General features: G+C 38.1%; 1 protein-coding gene across 3 annotated transcripts; it reads right to left on the reverse strand.

Annotated features, from left to right (window-relative positions):
• Positions 1 to 3,904: 3,904 nt before the first annotated feature.
• ccdc88b (coiled-coil domain containing 88B) lies at positions 3,905 to 24,403 on the reverse strand. Of its 3 annotated transcripts, XM_027135575.2 has the most exons (30): positions 24,260 to 24,399; positions 24,073 to 24,153; positions 23,617 to 23,750; positions 23,416 to 23,524; positions 21,402 to 21,471; positions 21,143 to 21,201; positions 20,936 to 21,019; positions 20,395 to 20,535; positions 19,570 to 19,712; positions 19,319 to 19,400; positions 18,967 to 19,125; positions 17,758 to 17,904; positions 17,283 to 17,466; positions 17,009 to 17,130; positions 16,087 to 16,185; positions 15,293 to 15,943; positions 14,649 to 14,828; positions 14,012 to 14,352; positions 11,958 to 12,084; positions 11,482 to 11,838; positions 10,911 to 11,072; positions 9,490 to 9,767; positions 8,345 to 8,488; positions 6,937 to 7,123; positions 6,444 to 6,589; positions 6,146 to 6,250; positions 5,602 to 5,756; positions 4,961 to 5,248; positions 4,303 to 4,368; positions 3,905 to 4,170 (listed from the first exon to the last, which is right to left on the reverse strand). In XM_027135575.2, exons 1-30 carry the CDS (start codon positions 24,275 to 24,277, stop codon positions 4,130 to 4,132), a joined length of 4,860 nt encoding a protein of 1,619 aa, XP_026991376.2. In that variant the 5' UTR covers positions 24,278 to 24,399; the 3' UTR covers positions 3,905 to 4,129. The 3 variants fall into 3 exon arrangements, with proteins under 3 accessions (XP_026991376.2, XP_026991377.2, XP_047658326.1); XM_027135576.2 differs by having other exon boundaries at positions 24,073 to 24,389; XM_047802370.1 differs by lacking the exons at positions 3,905 to 4,170; positions 4,303 to 4,368; positions 4,961 to 5,248; ... (1 more) ...; positions 6,146 to 6,250; positions 6,444 to 6,589 and having other exon boundaries at positions 7,052 to 7,185; positions 24,260 to 24,403.
• Between the last annotated feature and the right edge of the window lie 546 nt (positions 24,404 to 24,949).

Genomic DNA, 24,949 nt, shown 5'->3' on the forward strand with positions numbered 1-24,949 from the left:
CTAAAATTGACCAGAGGCCTACAATGCAATCAAAAAGTGGAAAAAAGAAAATGGACCTTGCGAGCTAGCCGGAAAGAGTCACGCTCATCACAGCTGTGTGCGTGTGGACAAGCAGTGCTCTGTGTTGTAGGTGAAGTTGAGGGGTGATGTTTATGGATGCTGATGGAGAGGGCAGAAAGGTTGTGTGTGAGGGGGTTGTAAACCGCTAGTGAAATGAAAATGGCTCTTTAGCAGAAGCCAGGACGCTCCACTGCCCCCACAATCAATGTGTTGATTTACTACCTGAAAGCCTGTCAAACCAAGAGAAGTGTGTGTGTGTGTGTGTGTGTGTGTGTGTGTGTGTGTGTGTGTGTGTGTGTGTGTGTGTGTGTGAAGGAGTTCAACAAGGTGGGAGAGCAAGATTGAGGTAAGCTTTAGATAGCCAGTTATGATGATACGAACCCTTTCATTATAAAATTTCACAACTCCATATACAAAAGATTGTGAAACTTCCAAGTATGTGAAATCAAGTGCCAGGTTTAGTTAGTAAGAACGCTACACCAAACAGCCATGCCTTTTCTTCATTTTTCTTTGCTCTTCTTAGCAGTTTCTTATTAAGTGGTATTAAGTTATCTGTCTACATCTAAGGTGTATGCTATGTTAGGCTTGAGGAGATGAATTCATTTGTCTGTGCGGTGTGTGAAGCGTTACTGTCTTCCTTACAGCGCACTGCGTCGTCTACCTGCTGTGTTTCTCACACCGAATTGCGTCTAATAAAATATTAATCATGTTTACTTGACGGTAGCAGAGTGTCTAGGAGGAGACTAACATATTTTCTCATTCTGTCTTTCACTCAAACACGTGTGTGTTCATCTCAATCCAGATCAACAACTATTTTCTAAACGTACTGAATGATCTCCGTCACGAAGCTAATAACACATTCAAGTGTCTCTACACTTCAAGCTAATGAATAAATATGTTTCCATGGAACTGAATTCAAATGAATGAAATTTAAGCTGACTGATTAGTAAATTACATTCATGCAAATTGATTGCATTAATTTGTTTGCAAATGATTGCATGATTAATTTGGTACTATTTAAAGATTTTTTTTTCCCCCAGAGCAAAGAAACATGTATGAAACATTTTTAACATTGCAAACATATTAAGCATATTAAATTGGAACATAAAGCTGCTGACAATTATTTAAAACAGACTTTACTCACATTAGTTTAATTTTGTTTTTTTTTTTAAATAGTTTTTTCAATTATTAAACGTTTAATTATAAGAACATTAAGAGAAAACTGCTAGAAAACTTTTTAATTATTATTTTTATAAATACTCATTTAAATTAGTCTGATAAATTCCTTTCGGAAATGCTAGTATTGAACACATTATAGTGTAATAACAATATTGTGTAATAAAATCTAAGAGCCAATCATGTTCCAATATGCAAATTAGGTTAATGTACCAAGAAAATGTGCTTTGGGGGCATGAATCTTTTTTCTGTTTATGTCTAATGACCTGCACTCAGTTTTGAACTTTGGTTTTGAATAATATAGAAAAAATAAAGGTTATTAAAGCAAGTTCTGTGATGACTTAAAATTCCATAAGATGAGAAATGAATGTGGTGGTATGGGGATGATCTATAGCTGACTTTTAGTAGATAATAACATTTAGAATACTTATAATTAAATAAGGAGAAGAAGAAGAATTTCAGCTGTTACTTTATTATTCTAACTGCTTTTCTTATACAGGTTCTGGTGTGTTAGTGTATTAATACAGAGCTGAAGCGTAGCTTTTGCTGTATTCAGCCAGCAGTCCTTTTTTTCCTCTGTTCACACTCAAGCACAACAGATGGTCTTCATACAAATAGTGTTGCTTTGGGTTTCACTTTCCTCTGTAATTATAAATCCATTAATAATGTTCCTGCTGAAATGTAGGATTAAGAGAGGTGAAGCTCATTTACATTTTTACAAAGCGGATCTGAACCACTTCCACACGCGCTCTCACTGTGTAAGAGCTGAGAACTGTGATAGTGGGGTTCAAAAATAAATGGAGCATTTCAGATAGTGACTGTAGGGTACGGAGGTGTGTAATGTGTGTGGTGTGTGTGTGTGTGTGTGTGATTTGCTAATTAACAAGACTCATTTGACACTTACAGATGCACTATGCTTGCAACACACATGTATTATTCATATAAACGGAAACATATTTCACACGCAGCATAAAACTGATGTGTTTTGTTTTCCGCCCCCGTCTCCTTGTGCTTTTCTTTAAGTGGCTGAGTTACTAAGAGCCCTGAGGACATATGCATTTATCACAAGAGTCCATCCTCACTAATGCATGCCTGAATGCGAAAATGTGTGGGTCTGTGTGAGCTTTGACTGTTTTTTTTTTTGTTGTACAAATCTAATACATTTGTGCATCATGGATGTAAATGTCAGGGGGTTTATCCTGGTATCTTAATGCACTTGGAGTTTGTTTGTTTGTGTGTGTTTGTGTGTGTATGGGTTTGAAAAAAAAGTCATTGAAAAGCACAGGTGTGAGTGCTTGAGAGAGTGTGTGTGTGTGTGTGTGTGTGTGTGTGTGTGTGTGTAAGTAAGAAAGAGAGAGAGAGAGAGAGAGAGAGAGAGAGAGAGAGAGAGCTCTTGCGTGGACAGTACTTGAGTGCTCTCCCCTCACCCATCCGGATTTTGTTTTATTTTATTTTTATTTTGAGCGTTTAATGTATTAAAAGGGCTGTGGTAATGAATTATAATCTTTAATGCAGCGACCGATCGATACATCCACAAAAATAAATCAGCTTTTTACTGAGAGCGTCAAAGCCTTTAATACACTAGGGGGCGAGATGGTGGAGGGAGAGGAGGAGGGGAGGCTGGCTGACAAGAGCTGGTGATGGAGGAAGGAGAGAGAGAGAGAGTGAAACAGAGGGAGAGAAAGAGGATAGATGAGAGTGGTTGAGATGGATATTATTAGTGACCATGTTTAAGTGCACATCCTCAGAGACCATATGTTCATAATTAATGTGTGTAAGGTCAAGAGGTCAAGACTTATCACACACTGTGTGCAGTCATGTCGCTGTTCCCTCAGGTTCAGCCCTGGAGCCACAAAGACTCCCGATCTCTCTCTCTCTCTCTCTCTCTCTCTCTCTCTCTCTCTCTCTCTCTCTCTCTCTCCCCATTTCTGCAAAAGCCAAAACCCCGCAAACAGTCTGGTTGATTTTGTGACCAAATCTTTCACACGACTGTTGTTACTTACTGCTGATATTTTATTCTACCTTCTGGCAAAGGAGCAGAAACACTAATGCAGTTTCTTTTCAATAAGGTCCTATGTCCTTTCCTTGCACTTTATTTATTCACACGCCTACAAATCAGTAGCTTAAAACTTTTGAGCAGAATATTTCTGACATGTTGGTGAACTGCAGCCAGCAAAACGACACTGCCTGATTGTCGGTGAAGAGTCAGACATGGTATATCATCATTTCATAAACAAAATGCTCTGTGGTCTGATGCATTTTGATGAATGTCGCCATGACAACTGCATAATTCATGAATTGTATTAGTGCTCCATTTGTCATTTTTGAGTTATGATTCATGCTAGGGATTGTCAAAAAAAAAACCCTCTTTGCTTGCACCCTCAATGTTTTAAGATCCTCACCCCCACCCCCTAAACACCCCACCACACCTCTTCCTAAATGTCAGCGTCAGCTGGTGCGGTGTGATGCAGGCCGAATTAATCTGCACTCATAAATATCTTGTTAGCATCACTTGAGAGTGAGAGACCTGCTTGTGTTTATTCTACTGGCAGGGACATCATGTTCAGCAGCTTCAGAGTGTCATTGCTGCCACCGAGTGGTGATGGAGGGGAATATAACTGTCATAATGTTTTATTACTCCTCCCTCCATAAGTCAGAAAACAATGAATTTAAAATACAAAAATGAATTTATTCAAGCTGTATATATGCAAAGTACATTTGTTTTAAATAACAATGCAAAACCATTCTGTTGCATTTACCAAATATCTATCATGGACTATTACAAGCTTATAAAATATAAAACAGTTTACATAAAAATAGCATATAAATGAAAAATTTGAAAAACTAAATGAAATATGATCATACATGTCTCACAGTGGCTTGAATCTCGATGTCATTCCTTGTCCAGGCTTTTGTCAAAACTGGAATGTACATCTGAGGTAAAGAGAAGGAAAAGGCCAGTGGTTACATTACAGGAACTCGTCTTGCTTGGGTGAGTTTCTGAAGGCTGGGTCTGAGAGATAAGACATTAATGACCAGCAGTGCGTCTCATTTTAATCTACTGACCTTCAGCTCCAGAGGAGACACGACTAACGTCCGAGTGTTCAGGAGTGATGTTCTCGTCACTCTCACCTTAAACAGACACACACACACACAGACACACACACAGACAAACACAGACAAACACACACACACATACACACACACACACACACACACACACACACACACACAGACAAACACACAGATTTTATGATTGCTTTGGACATTTCTAGGTTCTTCATCAAATGTCTTAATGTCGTTTAATATGCTCATATATAATTAATGATTTTTTTTCTTTATCTGCCATTCCATCTTTGGGACTCGCTAATTAATTAACTGGTAGTAAATTTGGGTAAAAATCCCCTATTTGTATTGGCCATTTAAATTGAAATGCAGTAACATCTGTAGTATTTACACATTTCTGTGTTAGATGCATGAAACTCGGTAACCAGTTATATGGTTTTATAGAGTTTAATTACATTATTGTTTAAAAGTAGGTTTAAATAAATAAATTAATTAGTTTTTTCTTTTTGTTTTATTACATTATTTACTTCTTCAAGAGTAAAGTAACCAAGGTAATTCATTGCAATGAGCTCTGCTTTCTCTCTTTTACTCTCACACCTGCTCATGCTTCTCTCTCTCTCTCTCTCTCTCTCTCTCATCAGTACTTTCTCCCTCTCACCTCTTCCCTCCTCACTAGGCGTTGGACTCCCGTCCTGGTCTTTTTCCCACAAGGCACTAGATGGCGGGTTTAAGCGGCGCATTGGCCGTGAGCAATTGTCTCCCGGGCTGAAGGATTGGGACACGCCTCCCTCCCGGCTCCTTATACCCCAGACATGTCTGGAGGAGCCCAGTTTACGGCGTGTTGTCCTCAGGATCACTTTGGATGGCTCATCTGTGTCTCCCTGAGAAGACACTCTCCTCAGTGTCGATGGAGATCCCAGGGCGCTCTTGGGGTCTTGCTCCTGACCTGTACAGATGGCCTTATTACAGCTCATATTATTATAACACTGATTATAAATAATGTTAACAGCCACACTGACAAATTATTAGTGGCAACCTGTGAGATATTTGCTTATCCTGTGAGGACATTCAGAACAGACTTCCAAAGCTCTATAAAGAGTTACTGCTCTCTAAGGTGAACTAAAGTGAACACCTCTGGTAGAGGTCCAAAATTAAGAATTATAGCAGGCTGCTTTAGAGTGCAAGCCTCTTATTGTAATGGTTTTGTAGGACAGAGTTTTACAGAGTCCGTAGCTGTGTGTTTGGTGTGTGTGCTGCCTTGTGCGAGGTCTGGACTGCATTAACTCTGCTGTCTCTTACTGAAAGCTGATGATGTGATGGAGGAGGGCAGCGCAGAGTCTCCAGGCTCTTCCAGGATGTCCATGCTGCCGATGGTGATAAACTGAGCTCGACCTTCCCTGCCTCCTTTAGGCTTTATCAGCTTCTTCATACGGTCGGCGATCCAATTAGACTTCCTGGTGGGTGAAGAAATATGTGTAAGGCCATGGACAACAAATGTAGACAGAAGGCTGAAGAGTAGTGAGGGGACAGCTTTAGAGGACCGAGGATGCATTTTTAGCATGCATTAAAATAAATGTAAAAAGTGTACAGACATAGACATCAGATTACATACAGGTTACACATTACACTGTACATTACTGAGGAGGTGAGTGCAATGTGAGGGAGATATTTATGGAAAAAAATCAGAGGTGTGGTAGATTTCTATTACATGTTGGCTAGCTCTAGTGCAAAACCTAAAGCCTGCTTTGGACAGCACATATGTCTTGGCTGATAGAATACATCTGTGGCAGGAGGAAAACTGTGTACATTTGATTTCTAAAATCCTCCTTGAAATCTGACTGACTTGGGTTGTTTGGGTGCAGACATGCTAGGATCCAGAACCCGATATTGATCCATTATCTTCTCCACCAATTTCTGCTTCTCTCTGTTTAGCTCGTTCAGTTTATCACTGGAAGACAATAAGGGAGAGGAAGAAGGAGCAAGATGTTATGTGCTCATTAAAGAAGAGGCATATTGTGTTTCTAAATCTATTTATATCTATCTATATGATAGAGCTACTTTAATGCATGATTTGGGAAAAAAGGCAAGTAATAAAGACTGTAATACAGAGAGAAGAGTGGGGGAGTGTTTGTAGTACACACCGGTATTCTCTCTGCTGGTTGTGGTGCTGGTCTTGGCTCTCCAGGCTGCGTTCCAGGAGGGCTCGGTTCTCTTTGGCTAGACACTGGTTCTGATCTACCAGGTGCCTGTTCTCCTCCTCCATATTCCCTTTCAACTGAGTAAGAAGCTAAAAGCAAAACAAACACAAACACACACACACACACACACACACACACACACATTCCATCAAAAAAGTGCATAATTACTACCATAACGTGTATAATGTTCTGGTGTTATTAACAAGCTATAATTCAAGTGTCACAACATTGTGGCATTCATAATGTTTTTCTTTTTCACAACTGTCACTGCTATTAATTACAATAGGCACTAACACTTAAAACACTTTATAAAAAGAAGTCTTCCAGGGTGTTAAAACAGCTAAATATTCTGGGGGGTTGTAGTTTTGTTTTTGTTTTTTTTGCACATATCATTTGTAATCATCTGCCAGGATTGAGGTGTGTGGTTTTCTTGGACCTGGTACTGGCTGTTGAGGCGGACATTGTTCAGGTCCAGTTGCTGGTTCTGTTCTTTCAGCTTGTTGAGTTCTCCCTCCAGTTTGGTTCGCTCTAGCTGGGCCGCGCTCATTTCATAACGCTGAACCGAAACCTGGGCCATTAACTCCGACTGCACCTGGACCCACTCCTTCTGCTGGTTCACATACCTATAGGTAATTCAGCTAAGAATCAGTCAGGCAGTAGGACAAGCTTTCAGTCCCCTTGCTATCTGAAAGGGATAATCAGAGTTTTGCGAATCATACATCAACAACGTAATTTAATAGAATATAATAATATAATTACAAAATTAGGATCACCTAACTAAATAACTCATACATGTTACTAAATAATGGATAGCCTTTAATCATCCTTCCATTTAGGATTTAGCACTATTTAGTTTACAACCGCAATCATTTCAAATTCTCAAAACTCAAAAATCAGGGGAGGAATGAGTGAAATTGTGAAAATATGAATTATTCTGCATCTTTGGCATTTTTTTTTTTTTTTTGCATCTTTGACGATTTTTGGCTGTCATATAACATCAAAACATCGTGAGCACAAATGATGAATCAGCTATTCCCTTACCACCACATACATCACATCAAACATACCCTTATTTATCCTAGAATGCGATAGGGAGAGAATATATGGAAAGTCGTTGGTAAACTTCAGATATCCAGGACTCCCGGAAAGAATTAAATTATATAGAGGGAAAAATCATTTAAGTCAGGCTGAGGTAGAACTGCTTCAGGCTGAAAACTCAAAAGATTTGAACACAGAGTAGCATAAGAGAAAGAAGCCACAATAATAAGGTTCAAAGACACGTGTAGTCTCGCGGACAGATTGTACACTCAGTCCACAAATCTGTCAAATGAGAAGTTTTTCCACTTCGGCAAGGTCTTGTTATTAGTGTGCATTTCAATCAAATGTATGAACGAAAATCAGCAAAATAGGGTTAGTTAATAATTCATCAAACTTTCTGTGGCACATTTTATTAGAATTATTTCTCTACACCCTAACTCATAAATAATTATTATTTTTTTAAATGCAAAATAGCATTTTAGTACCAGAGGGCAATTTTTTTTTTTTACATTATCTTTCAACATTACTCAGGTTGTGTTAATAAATTGTTCATGAACTTTAACAAAAAACTGCCATTGATTAAAAAACCTCTATGTGCATTTGTTCTGCTCAGGTTTCTATAGTACAAATGTTTTAAGTTGCTATGCAGCACAAACACAGAAATATAGAAACTTTGCCATGAGTCACGTTGCACTGTGCATCTCTCTAACTTAGTCATGTGGGTTTAGGTTTTTCTCTGTGGGTGTCTGCATCACTTCCTGTTATATCTAATCCTGATAATTTAATAACAGTATTTTCAAACTTGCCTCTCGTTCTCCATTTTCAGCCATTCCAGCTCTTTCTCTCTGTCGACCTGCTCCTGAATGGTCCTCTCCATTCTCTCTCTCTCTGCTTGTATTTCTTTCTCAGCTTCCTCCAGCTTAGCTTTGCTTTCCATCAGCTCTTTATGTCTGGAGATAAATGGTGCAAAAATGAAACTCATTGAATTATAATACCTTATAAAAGCAACTTCAGTTTCCACACATTGGAACTTATGATTCTGAGCCTGTACCTGTATCAGTGGATATTGTGTGACAGTTTCTCAGCAAATGCGGACATATATAATGTATAATGAACATGAAATTTGAATAATGTGCTACATAAAAGGTTATATAGAAACCTTTATCAGTTACAACTGGCACAGTAACATAAATGTCAGGTAACTTAATGTATTTTGTTCTTTCCATTTACTAAAAACAGATTTTAAAACAAAACAATTAAAAGGTTAATGTTTTTGGTCAAACAGAGAGCAGAAAAAAAATTACTGAACAGTTTAGGTGATATCTGGGCAAAGATTAGTAACCTCAGAGTTTTGAAAAAGAAAAATGATACCTTTCGTTAGTGATACACCTTGTATCTATAGTATATACATCCAAATGTACATTTCTTATAATAATATTGGTTGTGTTCAATTTTCCATGTTAAAAGAATACATTTTCAAGTCGTGCTTTTTTCAATTTAAACTATATAGTGTGCCATTTGTAATCATCACACTCATATCTGGGGCTTCCCCAAAATGTTGCCACAGATTTGGAAGAACACAGTTGTCTAGAATGACTTTGTAAGCAATACAGTTTCCCTTCACTGAAACTAAGAGGCCTAAACATAGAGCATGACATGACAACATCCCTGTGCTCAAAGCCATCTCCATGATTGTATGGTTTGCCAAGGGAGGAGTGGAAGAACTCGAGTGTCCTGCATAACACTGATTCTAACTCAACCCCATTGAACACCTATGGTAGGAGCTGAAACACTACTGCAGCATAGGCCTCCACACCTAACATCATCCCCTGACCTCAATAATGCTCCTGAGTTGAGCACTAAAGATTCCTTTATGACCTTGAGTTGACATTTTAGGGGGATGTTTGTGTAAGGCTCCCAGAACATTTCCCCATAGCGTTGTGAACCTTACCTGGCCTCCAGTTCTCTGTACTGAGCCTCTACAGCTCGACCGCTGCTCTTTAGCTGACTGTGCTTGGCCAGTAGTTCTTCCAGTTCTGCCTCCTGCCTCTGCTGTAAAGCTGTCAGCCTCTCATGGTCACTTCTCAATGATTCACAACGCACTGCTGACTCTTCTTTCTCTTTCTGCCACACCTTAGACTCAGCCTCTAGACTGGCACAGCGCACCTCAATCTCTCTACGCTGTGCCAACAATGAGGCATTCTGGGAGCTTAGAGAAGCCTGCTCCACCTAAGTAAAGAAAGATGAACGGAGGCCAAGAGAATAGTACTTATAGTTTTACCACAGTTCTTCTGAATTCTCAGATCTGATTCATTCATTTTGATTAACTTTCAATAACAGAAGCTTTGACAGGAGTGTAGGCTGTAATTCAAATATATATATATATGTGTGTGTGTGTGTGTGTGTGTGTGTGTGTGTGTGTGTGTGTGTGTGTGTGTGTGTGTGTGTGTGCTCACTTTAATGCTTTATCATTTCTGCTAAAAAAAAACAAAAAAAACTCCACAACATCTAAGCTTCTAAGGAACAAAACAATTTGTTATGTGCCATCTCAATTCCAAAACTGTTATCTTACAAAACTGTGATGTTTATTCTAAAATTGTTCATTTGAATGGGTTCACAAATTGGTAAGTTGTTCCATCATTACAATCCATTCATCACACTTTTTACATATCCAGAGCTCAACAAGCACTTTATAAAATTAGGTCATGCTGAATGTACAGGGATAAAATTATGAATCAATTTTAAGGTTGGTGTTAAGGCCCATTACTTTCCACAGACAGCATAATTCGATTTGCTTTTCTTTTCTTCTTTTTTTTTTTTTTTAGAAAATAATTTTATATCCAAAGAAATCTCATTGTGTGATATTTTCTGCTAGTGGATGCCAATTAGGAAAGCGATGAAGATGTGACATGGATGTGAAGGAGAGGTGATACATGACAACAACTGTGACGTAAAACCAAGGACAAATCGAGGACATACTGTATAAATACTTTGCTGTTTAACTACAATTATAATATATTATAGAAATGATTTGGAATAAAAAATTCCAGTCTGGGCTTAATTTAGGGGTGACATCAAATTCAGCTTTTCTCTACCTATTAGATTCATGTTAAGAAGTGACAGGGACATGATGAGGATGTCAGGGCAATGTGAGGGAAGCGTAATAAGGTTGTAATGGGAACTTAACGTTGATGTATTGGGTGTTTTAGACATGTTGGGGACTTGATGGGAATTTGATGAAGACATATTAAGGATATGATGGAGACGTGATGGGGACATGATTACAACCACACTGATAACTATGAGAGTATGCTTGGCATCACAGGAAAAAATCTTTAAAACACTATTAATTACACAAACACACACAAGTACCTGTAGTTTGGTGTTGAGCTCCTGCAGTTTAGAGCAGCTCTCCTGCAGGCTGATGGACTGACGTTGCAGTGTGTCCAACTGTTCTCGCAGCTGAGTGCAGGCTGTTTGTGACTGAGACAATTGTGATAGCAACACCTCTCGTTCCTCCTGCAGCACTACAACCTGGGACATAACACAATGACAGGGGTTACGGCACATCAGCAGGGCAGTCATAAAATGATTTTATGTTGTTATGTTGAACTTTATAGATAGGCAGTTATGAAAAACATCATTAGTTAACTGGATAACCTCTCTCTCGGTCTCTCTCTCTCTCATATATATATATATATATATATATATATATATATATATATATATATATATATATATATATATATATATATATATATGAGAGAGAGATTGCTTTCCCTAACCCTAACCCAGTAATAATACTATATATACATATACATATATATATATATATATATATATATATATATATATATATATATATATATATATATATGTATATATATAGTATTATTACTGTTCATTAATGTAAAAGCAATCGTAGGCACAAACATAAACAAACCTTTTTCTCTAAATGTATCAGCTTCTCGCTGTCAGGATGTTGGCCCTTACTGTTGATTTCAGCACTCTCTGCTTTTTTATCTTCGGAGGATGACTCGATGGCTCTGACCGGATCCTCAGAGCTGATATCTGTTCTTTCTCTCTGCTTTGGACTTTGACTGGAATCATCTTTCCTCCCAGTGCCCGAATTGCAAAGAGATGCAGTGGTCTCTGACACTACTCTGGAATGCTCAGCTTGCAGCTGTGCAAATTGTGAGGTGGCCAGTTTAAGCTTGCCTTCGAATTCTTCAATTAACTGGTTTAACTCAGCAACCTGAGTGCTCAACGTCTGGGACTGTACTCTCTCATTGGTTAACTCCTAAAAAGGAAAATAAATAAGAGAAATTAAAAAATTCTATTTGGACATCCATAGCAAAACATACTTTCACCACAAAATTGAATAAAATATTTATAATGAGAAATAGTTTTTGATGGCACCTGTGTTAAAGAGGTGAGCTGTGTGCTGTTCTCTGCAATTAGTGCATTCAGTTGTGTGTTCTCCTTCTTCAGTTCCTCTAGTTGGATGCAGGTCTCTTTGAGCTGGGAAAGTTCCTGACACACCCGTCTACAGAAACATGGGGTGAGAAACTTGAGTCTGTGTTTCGGCAATACAATGCTGCCCTAAAGCCTTATGCGTAAAACCGCTTAATGAGCACAGCAGTTACAGCAGTTTGTGGTTTTAGAGCCCTTTGCTACCTGTGAGACAAACTATAATTACTTGAAAACAAGCCATTCCCTGTAACCTACTCAACCCTTATATCTTAAACTTATGGTTAATGAGTCAGAGCTGAGAGACTTCGTTATGGCTAGGATGGGGGTCATTTGGACTACAAAATAAATTAATGAACAAATAAATATAAGCATAAGCCTTCTTTCTTTCATTTTTAAACAATGTCTAGTATAGCAACCTATAATAAAGTGTGCATCTAAACCTTTATTTTAGAAGGATGTACTGTTACTAGTAGCTCAACAGTTATATTAGACAGCAACTTGTCTTTTAAAAACCATATCGCCCATACTACCAAAACAGCCTTCTTCCACCTTAGAAATATTGCCAAGCTGAGAAACATCCTGTCTGTCTCTGATGATGCGAAGCTAGTTCATGCATTCATGACCTCTAGACCCGACTATTGTAATGCATTACTAGGTGGTTGTCCTGCATCTTTAATAAATAGGCTACAGTTAGTCCAAAAAGCAGCTGCCAGAGTTCTCACTAGAACAAGAAAGTATGACCATATAACCCCAATTTTATCATCTCTACACTGGCTACCTGTTAAGTTTAGAATTGATTACAAACTGCTTCTACTTACATACAAGGCTCTTAATGGTTTAGCTCCCATGTATCTAACTAGTCTTCTAACATGTTACAATCCTTTGCGCTCTCTGAGATCACAAAACTCAGGACTTCTGGTAGTTCCCAGAATCTCTAAGTCTACTTAAGGCGGTAGAGCGTTTTCTTATTTAGCTCCCAAACTTTGGAATTGTCTTCCTGATAGTGTTCGGGGCTCAGACACACTTTCCCAGTTTAAATGTAGATTAAAAACTCACCTTCTGCTCTATGCTCTGTAAAGCTGCTTTGAGACAATGTCTATTGTAAAAAAGCGCTATACAAATAAACTTGAATTGAATTGAATTGAATATAGTGTCTACATTTTAATTAAGTGTCTAGAAGCCTTTTTTTAAAAGCTGTAGGAAATTGTTTGCACTGATTGCAACCGCAAAGCAAACAGTTAAGTTAGTCACTGTCTTATTATAATTATTATTCTGGCACCAAGGTGGTGGAATGAACTTCCCCTAGAGTCCCTGGCTATTTTCAAACAGCGGTTGAAGACCTACTTATTCAGGAAACACTTCAACTAGCACTTCTTTCCCTATCTTTTGCATTTATATAATAAATAAATAAAAAATTTTAAAAAACAACCTTTGACACTTTTTCATTGTAACTTTGAACAATATTTTAAACTCATGGTATCTTAAGTATGTAACCTAGTGAGCATTAATGTATCCAATGTTAGAGATTTAAGCACTTATGTACGTCACACTGGAAAAGGGCGTCTGCCAAATGCTGTAAATGTAAATTATAACTATTAGTGTGGAATTTGACTTTATAGGATTTGACTTGTATGCCGGTTTGTTCTTGGTCTTAGTCCTTACACCATTTTTTCCCTTACATCATTTTTTCTGTGACATCCCTAATAAATATATATCATTTTATGTACCATTTGTACCATTTTTATTGGGGGGGGAATGTTCTTCTTGATTGTTTTTGAGTGATCTTAAAATGCGCAGTTAACTCATAAAATTTATAAAGGCTGGTGTATTCATACAAATGAATCTGTGCTTAGGAAAGCTATTGAATTTATTATACAGTTAAATGGGTCTCAGACTTAATCTTTGTGGACATCTTTACTTAAGTATATCTGAATTTCATTGATTATTATTATTATTAGTATCAGTAGTAATAGTCGTGCTACAGTAATCAGGGTCTGAACCTGTTCTGGAGCTCCAGGCTGCAGGCCCTCTGATTGCCGTGTTCCAGGGCCGAAGCGGTGCTCTCCAGCTGCTGCCGGAGTCTGGCCATCTCACGCTCTTTCTGTCTCTGCTCACGCCGTTGACTGTCCAGCTCAGATTGACACACCTCCTTCTCCTGCTCCAGTCGTGCAACCTCCAGCATGGCCTCATCCTGCCTCTTGCCTAGAGATTCGATCTCTAGGCCAGACTCCTTCAACTCAACTTCTAGCTCCTCCTCTCGTCGACGGGCAGAGTCCAAGTTCCGTCCTAAACGCTCAAGCTCCGCCTTCAGAGTTTGATTGGTCAACTCAAGCTGATCACCCTTTAAATATCAAGAAATGATAGAACTCAACAAGATCACTCTAAATATTATATATATTTCACAATAAAAATGATTTTGAGAATAAATAAATACTGTTTATTAAATAAACAGTGTTTACATAAAATTTTATTTTATTTTATAAAATACGTGTTTAATAATCCCTCAATAAACAACTTCATTTTTACTCATCTAATCTACCTTTAATATTTATATCGATCTACAATCAGATATAAATGAAGCTAATAAACTCAGGTTTTACAGCTCTACAATGAAGTTTTATTGGTGTGCAGCCCTACCTTGCGCACTGAGGCTCGAAGAGAATCTATGGTTGCTTTGAGGGTTTCTCTCTCCCTCTCCAGTGCAGCTCTTTCTCCCTCTAGCTGAGGAATAAGTGCAGCCTCCATCTTCTGCAGCTCTGCCTGACTGCGCAGATGCATCAGTTCCTCCTCCTGGTGCATGGATTCACACTGCAAAATCTAACAAAAAAACACAAGTATGCAACTTTTGAAAAATATTCAAATCATTCTTGTGATCTTCGACGGCATCTAAAATTTGGGAATATATTTTTTAACTTAAATCTCTTTCAACAAGTCGGTCTATTTACATTAGACTAGCTTTCCCACAATGCCGTCCAGCTACCTTGTGATAGTGGTGCCATTGGGATTCAGCTCTTAGCTTCTCTTAGTTTTCTTAGAAACTCTTAGTTTCTTCAAATACCTAAAGAAAGTGATGCAGCAGTGCTTTGTTGCTTTATTGCTTTAGTCTGTCCAGCTCTCTCAGCTGTTCATCTTTACACTTTAGATAAACTTTTAGAGCTTCAAAATTCATCCTAGTACTGCCGTCAACAATGTTTAAGCCTGATTTTTTATGATTCTCTGCCCAGCACATTTAGTCAAGTATGGACATAATTAATACTCTTTTGTCTTAAAGTTTGTGATACCTCTATTTGTTTCCTGGCCTCAGTCAGGCTCTCAGCTGTTTTCCTCAATCTCTGGCTCTCAACTTCCAGAAGAGCCAATTTCTGCTCCGTCTCCCGAGACTTCTTAGTCTGCTCTCCCAGTTTGGATTGCAGCTCTTGCACTAGTTTTGCTTGCTGATCTGCCTCCTCAACTGCCTGCTGAAGCTGAGTGGATAGCGCATAGATCTCCCTGTGGAGCTTATCCACCTCCACCTCCATCTTTCTCACTTCTTCTTCTTGGTTTCCTTTTTGTATGGATATCTGATCATCTGATCTGCTTTCCTCCTCTGGTCTCATGTGTTCAATTTTATTTTTTCCTGTCCCTGTCCATTTCTCTCCTTCTGCCTCGCCTCTTTCTTTTCTCTCTATATCATTATTAGTCTCTTCTTTTCTCTCTTTTAGGAGGACTTCCTCTCCTTCTCCATCTTCCCTCTGTGCTCTCATCATCTCTTCCTTTCTCTTCTGTCTTTTGTCTGCCTCCTCTTTTCCCATGTCTTTTCCTTCACACTCCCCTCTCGGGATCTCTCTCTCCACCTCTCCAGCTGACCTCTCCTGCTTTTCTTGGAGTCTGGTTTTCTCCAGCTCTTCAAGGTTTCTCTTTAGACTGGTATTTTCATTCTTCAGGTTCTGAAACTGACAGATGGAAGGAAAAAATAGATTTAAAAAAAACTGAAACCGAAGCCTAAAAGCAGCAGATCAAACAAACTGAAAACAAACTCTGTAGTGTGGGCTTTCTGTTTATTGTTTGTTGAGTGTGTGCATGTGAAGTGTCTTACCTCTCTGAGGGTATTCTGGTGCTCTTCTTCCAGTTGTTTGAGTCTGTCTGTCTGTCTCTGAAGAGCCTCTGTCACCTCAGGAGAGTTGGTCTGCAGAGCCTAAGCAACACAAGTTAAGCATCTTATTATCACCAACAGAATGAGGAAACCAGGGTTAGTGGTCAAATTGGAAGCATCGGCTTAATCAGCAGCATTTTCCTTCTAAAGCCTTTAGTAGTTCAGCAAACTCATCTGATATACACAAAAAAAATTGTTGGTAACTGTCCATGAAAAAATATTTGCCAGCTCAGATCAAAATGGCAAATATCTCTTACTTCATTATCCATCACAATGAAGATTCACACTTGTACATTAACACTGTCAGACTTTTCTTAGTCGGTGGGTGTGAATCTAATTAATATACTGGTCAAACATTTTGCCTGAACAAAAAAAAAAAAGATGTTCTTAAATTAAAGTTTAATCCGATCATCCAATCTTACTTTTTTGCAAATGTTCTAAATTATATGTAAGAGGTCTTTGGTATTCATGGCTTAGTGTTTAATCGTGACACTGTCATCTGGAGGCAAATGACTGCTGACAACCTGCAATTATAGCATGCTCTGTAATTAAATATTTGTAATTCAAATGTCTGTCAAATAGACAAACTGGTGCTGAGGTTTTAAATAGAAAAGATGCTATGGAGTTACATTCTTGGCAAAATTAATCATGCATGAATACACTGCTGATTATATTTTTATGAATCATTAATCCCATTATTGTATATGAAATTTGATAACATGTGAGTTGATCGTTGATATTCATAAAAGGTTTGATTGATGTAAATTTTAAAAATTCAGATTATATTCAAGTAACTATAGATTTGCAAATCATAAAATCTTTTTATTGCATTAATTTGAGCAAAGCCTGCCATTTGACACCTAACCTCTTGCTCGGCTTGCAGGTGCTCCAGTCGTCTCCTCAGTTCAGCATTTTCGTTCTCAGCTCCCAGAAGCCTTAGTGAGGATGCCTCGTTTACCTCCACACTCAGTGGCTTCAGGTCCATTTCTGAGTAGAATTACAGGCAAGGAATAAAGATTAAGAAAAAAACAATGAACAAAAATTTTGTACTAAATCAGTCATGGTACTGTACTAAAAAAAGTCATGGTATTAGATCAGAAAGTGTCAGAGTGGTCAAGTGCCATGTGTGATATAGTCACCATGATCTTCAGGGGTTTTGGGTTCCTGAAACTCTTCATCAGATTCCAACTCAGAGTAGAGTACACGAGGATGAGTCACTCTCTGCGTGACATCCACAGAATGAGATGGGTGCTTTAGATCCATCTGCAGACTCATATTCATCTCCAGCATCTCATCAACCCTCTGCCTCTCCACATCCCGCTCCTACACACAGACACACATATACAGACCCTTATACATACAAAAACACCCCCCACATCGACCCTCTGCCTCTCCACATCCCGCTCCTACACACAGACACACACATATACAGACCCTTATACATACACAAACACCCCCCTCGTCGACCCTCTGCCTCTCCACACCCACACCCCACACACACAACTTCCTCCTTCCTACTGAAGCTATTCATTATGGGTGGCACTTATTCATTACTATATTTAACATTTCTATTCAGTAAACATCTGATTAAAAAGATCCGTGGCACTCTCGTACCGCCTCCATGTCCATGAGTTTCTGCCTGAGCAAAAGATTGTCTTTTTCCAGTTCCCGTAGGGCAGAGCATCGTGCCCGTGCGTCATCAAGTTGCTCCTCCAGCAGGGCCTTGTTCTCCTGCAGTGAAGCACAGTACTGCTGCTGCTCCTGTAGGGGACATTATAGAGGCATAATTACACTAGCTACCTGAAAGTCCCGTATAAGCTACCGGATAAGCATCGATTAGACAAGAGCTGAAAATAATTTTGCATGTTCTTCTTGGTTAAATAAAGTCAAGAAAACTCACAAGTGTCCCAATTCAGGTAATACCTAGACTTTATGTATTTTAAAAATGGCCTAGTTATTCCATAAGAAATTTTATGTTATATTGAGCCACCTAAAATACCTCCAGAAAGTTTTCAGAATTAATGAAATGGAGATCAGTGTAATTTTTCCAACCCTTAAACCTTAAACCCCACAATTCATAATTTTCAACATAGGCTACCTAGCACACTGATATGCATGTTGATATAATGGCAAGCTAATGTTAAGCGAAAGCCACAGACAAAATGAGTCTTTTACCTTTGTGCTGTTACTCATATGGTTACTGATCTCCTCTAATCCCTCCTATTTGGACTGTAATAAATCTTGACAAAAATCTTGATGTTCCAGTAGCTATTAAACGAAGTGGGTTATCTTACCTAAAACTAACGGTACACCGGAAATTCTTGTTTGAAACCAGGAATTTCAAGAAAATCTTTTTTCCAATGTAGAAAAATGAACAGAAACCAGACCTTTTTCTGAAACTTAATAAAAAATTACATAAAAACAAATATTTAATTGCTAAGTACTTTTCATAGTAAGTAGATTTAAACAGGCAATAAAATGAATGACTTCAACACACTTTAATGTGTTTCTCAGGAGCAGTATGGATTAAGAATGATGAAAAATTTGATGTTTTCTGGCAAGTGTGGAGCAAATTGGCCAGAGGACACAGATGGCTCAGGCCAAATGACTCATAAAAAGTGCAGCAAGTTTAGTGTTGGACAGCTGCTGCCAAAAGTTATTGTGGGTAACTACATTTTTTTTTTTATCAACCTGCAATCATCCCCAATTTTGTAATGGTCCCTTAGATGACAAGATGCCATTATTTCGAAGCCCTACCTTTTGTAATGCGTATTTTCAGCCTTTATGATCTTTGTTCAACGTGTTGGGTGTTGATAAGTTTACCTTCAGTTGAGTGCGGTACAGCTCCATGCTACGCAGACGATGTGTACAAGTCTTAAGCTCCATCTGTAGCTGCTCTGCTCTGTTTGCACGCTCACGAATACAGTCCACTTCGTCTCGCAGATTCCGACTGACACGAACTTCGCCCTGCAGTGCTCGGTTCTGGCCCCACACACACAGTGAAAAACAGACTGGGTTAAAAAGTCAGTAGTAAAGCAGTAACCAGAAGTTTTAGGAGTTTTTTCTTATTAACTTCAAGACAGCTTTATATGAATAGCTTTATATGAGTAACTGCTGAAAACATAAAAAAATGACAAAAGTAGTGTTTCTGTTAGTTTTGCTAGTTCTTAAGTACCTCACACTGTAGTTTCTTAAGTTCCTCTTCCATAGTTTGTATTTCTCGTTTGTAGTCAATTAATTGATCTTCTTTATCCTCCCTGAGAACAATTCAGAGATGTTACTACACAACATTGATTTTTTTTATTTCTTTTTTTGATCTGGTACGGCTTAGTAACTCATGAACTCTTTCACACACCAACTAAGCATAAAATAAATATGTTTAAAGACCTTAAACTTGCACACATCCATACACACTGATACACTCACAGTTCCTGTCTGAGTCTTCGTTGTTTAGCTTTGCTATCTGCCAGTTGGATGGACAGTCCCTCTGGAGCATTTTGCCAGATGCCCGTAGGGGGTGCTGTGGGGGATGAAACTGACTCACATTGCAGACTCAGCTCTGCAATTCTCTGAAAATCACACAGTGAGACAAAGACGGTCAGTGAGTATGCCTATTGTTATTCTAATAATTGGAAAGATATTCTCCTTCTGCAAAACCATGTGCTGTTGTGTTTAGTGCTGCTCAAATGAGATAATGAAAGTTGGCAGACACACAAACACACAAAACACAGTTGTTTTTCTTTATAACGATAGAAAATTCATGTTCAAACTAGACTAGAGTGTTTTAGCAATCTTTACACAAAAAACAATCACTGCAGAATGGTGAAATTGACAGGGTTCAGTGAATTCCTGATTTCTGAATGTTTACTGGTTACAACTCCATGGTTATGAATCCATGACATGATTGTGTCAATGACAGATTTAGTTGGGTATCCACTCTCTAGTAAATTCTTCAAACATATCAACATGTACATATCACAAGTGAATGAAAACAGCTGCATCTCTACTTTCTCTGGCAAATTTGAAGGCTTTAATGCAAGCCTAAGACTTTTAGAATTAGTTAAGTGTGCCATCCTGAACAGTGCTGAGACCCTTAACTTTATTTCAATGTATGCACAAGGGATTTACAAGTTGTCTTGACCTAAATTACATTGTCTTGTGCATGTGAAATTAAGACTAGTCTGTGCCAGACAATCTGTCCTAATGAAGATTAAATTAGATCTTGGAAAAGGCAAGGTTTTTTCCTATCACCTCTAGATGTGTGTCTCTCTGAGCCAGGAGGCTCTGGATCTGTCGAGCAAGGGAACAAAGCAGTGCCTGTAATTCCAGCCCGTCCAGTGCACACACCTCTCCATATTGCAGTGGCAGGACTGAGCTTGGGTCCTGAGTCACCTGGAGCAAATCAGTTTAATGCAATATAAAACATCCCGATAGGTAGGTAGGTAGGTAGGTAGGTAGGTAGGTAGGTAGGTAGGTCGATAGATAGATAGATAGATAGATAGATAGATAGATAGATAGATAGATAGATAGATAGATAGATAGATAGATAGATAGATAGATGGATATGTTTACATCATTACATCACATATCTTAACACTGGAACTGGATTATTTACAGTGTTCTGAATTTATTTTAGACACGAAAACAGTGTTTGTATATGTTTCCATAGGTGGAACATTATTCAGGTATAAACAGGTCAATATTTCCCTTTACCTGATAAGTTGTATGCTTAACAAGCGTGCAAAAAATATGGGCTCTGGCATGATAAAATCTGGTGTTATGGAAGACTGACCTCCTGTATACAAAGAGCAAGTTCTGCCTGAGTCTCGATGTTAAGTGACTGGATCTGCTGAATAAACGTTTGCTTCGTCTCACACTGGCCAGAATAAAACACAAAGACATGCTCTGATCAGTTTATTTGTTTCTACCCATAAGTTAACTAGAAAATCATTTTAGTGTCTGTTTATATGTGGATGTGAAATGCAGAAAGAAAATTTACCTGAACTGCACATCCCAATAACAGCAGCAACAACCTTCTTAGCTCCTCCAGAGCTCCCTCTGTTGACCAGAATTCAAATAAGTATAAAAAACATATAGAAAATTCTTTTCACTGAAATATATGTATGCAATTTTATTACTTATGTATTATTTGCTACACCATACTATTACTTACATATTATTTCTAACATTTAGTGAAATCTAAATGTGAAAAAATAGCCACAGTCCATAACTAGAATAATTGAAAGGCGTTAGCTTACCAGTGAGAGGATCTCGGCCCAAAATTGCTACATTGGGAAGAGGCATTAAAACCAGTTGCTGAAGATTTTCCTAAAAATATACATAGAAACAAAACAGAGAGAAACAAAACTAATCTATCAATGCCACACTATGGCTGGGATATAAATATACTATAATAATATTACAGTGCTGGCTCTTTCTTTGTGACATAAGTAGTATGATTGTCAGATATAGTCATACAGTACGTCTGTCATCTAGAAGAGGCATGACAAAAGCACTACAGCTCAAGTAATCAACTCTACAATGAAATCGACTTAGACCAGCATAAAGAAACTGGGCAGTAAAACCAGCTTTACCACCAAGCTTTTGATAGTCTTAAAGACCAATTAAATTAGTTTAACCAAATATTTGTTTTAGAGTTTAGAGAACCTAAGCTTGCTGTTTCGGGTTTTTTTTTTGTTTTTTTTGTTTGTTTTTTTTAAGATAACTTGGTGTTAGCCAATGGTTCATGCACAGTTTACATTTTGGAAATCCTGTGATATACAGTTGCACCCACCCAAATATATTTTGGTTATGATACTGAAAGTGGTTTCCTGATATATCCTACACCATGTGCACACTGTAGCTAGTATGCTCAATGTAGATCGTACTTCCATAGAAATTACAGCATTCCCGGAAACTCCATATCTACTCTGATCAAATGTCTAAAGTATAGACTCAACAGGTCAAGAGGATGGTAACTTTTCCATATGTGACAATAGTGTGACAGGTTCTGTTATTGCCTCATGGCCCAGGGTTGAAGGTTTGATCCTGAGCTCAGGTTATTGCCAGTATGGTGTTTTGCATATTCTCCTCTTTGTCCACTTGGGTTACCAGTCCTGATTTCTCCCATCTCTTAAAAAAGCTGGTCGGTGCCTATTGGCATCCCATCCCAGTTTTCCAGGGCATGCAGCATGAAGAACAGGACTCAAAAGAATGCTTACAATCATGTCCAATAGATGCCAATAGATGTTAATCTGTGATTGATTAAAAAATGTGCACTTCAATACATCACTCTGCTTTTTGGGCCAAGTGTCCCCCTGGCCTTTTAACATTTACACAAAAATTTGGAGACTGCACTGTTGAAAGAACATTAAGGGTCAATCGACAGAACAACAGTGCATTTAGATATGCCATAATAACATACTGCACAGAGGCTAGCAAAATTTGCCTCTTACAACATGTGATATACGCTGATTGTCATCTCTAATTTGTCCATAGTATACCTGCCCCAAGTCACTATCCAGGCTCCAGGTTCCCTATAACCCTGTGCAGATTCAGTGGCATAGAATCTGGATAGACGAATATACTGCAGTGTGTGATGACTAATATGGCCATGTGGTTAAACGTTCATTTAGAGGAAGCTCTACTGCTTCTCGTGCAGTTTTAAAGCTTTTGCCTGTGCAGAATTAACAAACAAACTTTAAGTGTTAAAGCTAAGTGTGCTGCAAAATTCTTGAAAAAGTGAAACAGAAGGCAGCAAAAACGGGGAGAATACGAATGGGTGAAAAAAGACTATTTCCTTCAAAATAACTGTGAAATATTTTGATTTTGCTCTTGCTTTAACAAAACCTGAAACAAGAAGTGAAACAACTTGCAAACCAAGTAAAAAAAATATAACAACCATTTGTTGTTTTGTGTTCAACTACATCTTAAATGCATCCTAGAACAAACTGACCTCTCAACTAATTCACCATGTTTAATATACACAAATGAACACATAATACAGAAGAGAATGATATATATATATATATATATATATATATATATATATATATATATATATATATATATATATATATCATTATATATGTAATTTTCTAACTAAGTACTAACATTCCTTTTAAATCATATGAACTAGTAAATCCTATGTATTTTTAACTCATACATTACAAAATGTCAAACAAAATAACATACAAAATGGCGCAATCATCCCAAGTTTAGGAATTTCTTCTATAAAGTTCTTCTGTCTGTAAGTACTCTCAAATCTGGTACCTGATAATAAGACCTGAGGTGCCGGTTGAGGATGGAGAAGTTTTGAACTCGGCGAATCTTATCATCATCCACATTATGATAAATCTGCTCTACCTTTGGATTAGAATCACTGGGGAATCCACATTGATAAAGGTTAGTGCTAATGACGAACGTGGTGTTATTTTTATTTTTGATCAGTATTAGTGTGACTATACATCTTACATGATTCTCATGACTTCATTGAGGTAGACTCCATTGGTGAGGCGCAGGTACCCCCTTAGTGCATTATGGGAGTTGGAGTTCACTTCCATATAGTCCTGGCCTTCATCACCAGCCATGTCGTCAAAGAGATGCACCTTTGGTAAAATAAAAAATAAAAAAAATGTATTACTTGCATGCTATTATAATATAACTGATTACTATTATACTATCAATAATTTATCAAATAAAGAGTAGAAGGAGGAGCAGGATGTATGTTATTGCATAAAAATGTGTGTGTGTGTGTGTGTGTGTGTGTGTGTGTGTGTGTGTGTGTGTGTGTGTGTGTGTGTGTGTGTAGGGTAAGGTAAGGTAAGGAAAAAATATGAAGAACATATAAAAAATTACATAAATACTTTTATCGGACTCTTTACTTAATCTTATTCATTTTTTTTAACTGTTACTCAATGTTTAACTTACCCAAGTAACAAGTGCGCTTTCCATAAACTCTTCTAACGTTTCCGTAAAGTTTGCGTCCATATTGTTCATCTCACCAGGTGTCTGTTGGTTCCAAGTATAATATAGTAGATCCTTTATGTACTTTACAGTTTATTTCATTTTAAACGTCTAAGCCATGAGGTTTCTAACCGAAAATAAAAGCGAATACTTTTTTGCATGGTGACATAAAACCGTTAGCTCATCGTTTTTCCACTGCCACTGCCCTTCTGCTTTTCTGTCATGTTAGACGCACGTTGAGTAACCACTCCGGAATCAGCCATCTCTCACCACAAGTGTGTGTGTGTGTGTGTGTGTGTGTGTGTGTGTGTGTGTGTGTGTGTGTGTGTGTGTGTGTGTGTGTGTGTGTGTGTGTGTGTGAGAGAGAGAGAGAGAGAGAGAGAGAGAGAGAGAGCGATAGAGAGGGGGACATCTAAAGGAAAGTTTTACACCTCTCAAAACGCGTCGGTACTTTTCTTGTCTCTTAGTGGAAATTTCGTCAAAAGCCTTTCATGTGGCTCTCTGTCACAATTCAGTCATTAGGATGGTAAAAAGTCTTGTTCAGTTTTACTTGACAGCGCCATCGCGTGGTCAGTGCCCTGTTAAACGTATAGGAATATTACACATTGAAATTCGTTAAATAAGTTTATATTAGTGTTTATCATGTGGTTGATCGTTCAATTTCTGACTCATATTTGAAAGAAGCAGCCTTTATTTTTTACATAAGCGTACAGTGAAATTATTTCTTCACGTATCATTTGGGTCATATTTGGGTCAGAGCACAGGGTCAGCCATGATACAACGCCCTTGGAGTGTGAAGGGCCTTGATTAAGAGACAAACAGTGGCAGCTTGGCAGTGCTG

The sequence above is a fragment of the Tachysurus fulvidraco genome, chromosome 17 (genome assembly GCF_022655615.1).
Source record: "Tachysurus fulvidraco isolate hzauxx_2018 chromosome 17, HZAU_PFXX_2.0, whole genome shotgun sequence".
NCBI lineage: Eukaryota > Metazoa > Chordata > Actinopteri > Siluriformes > Bagridae > Tachysurus > Tachysurus fulvidraco.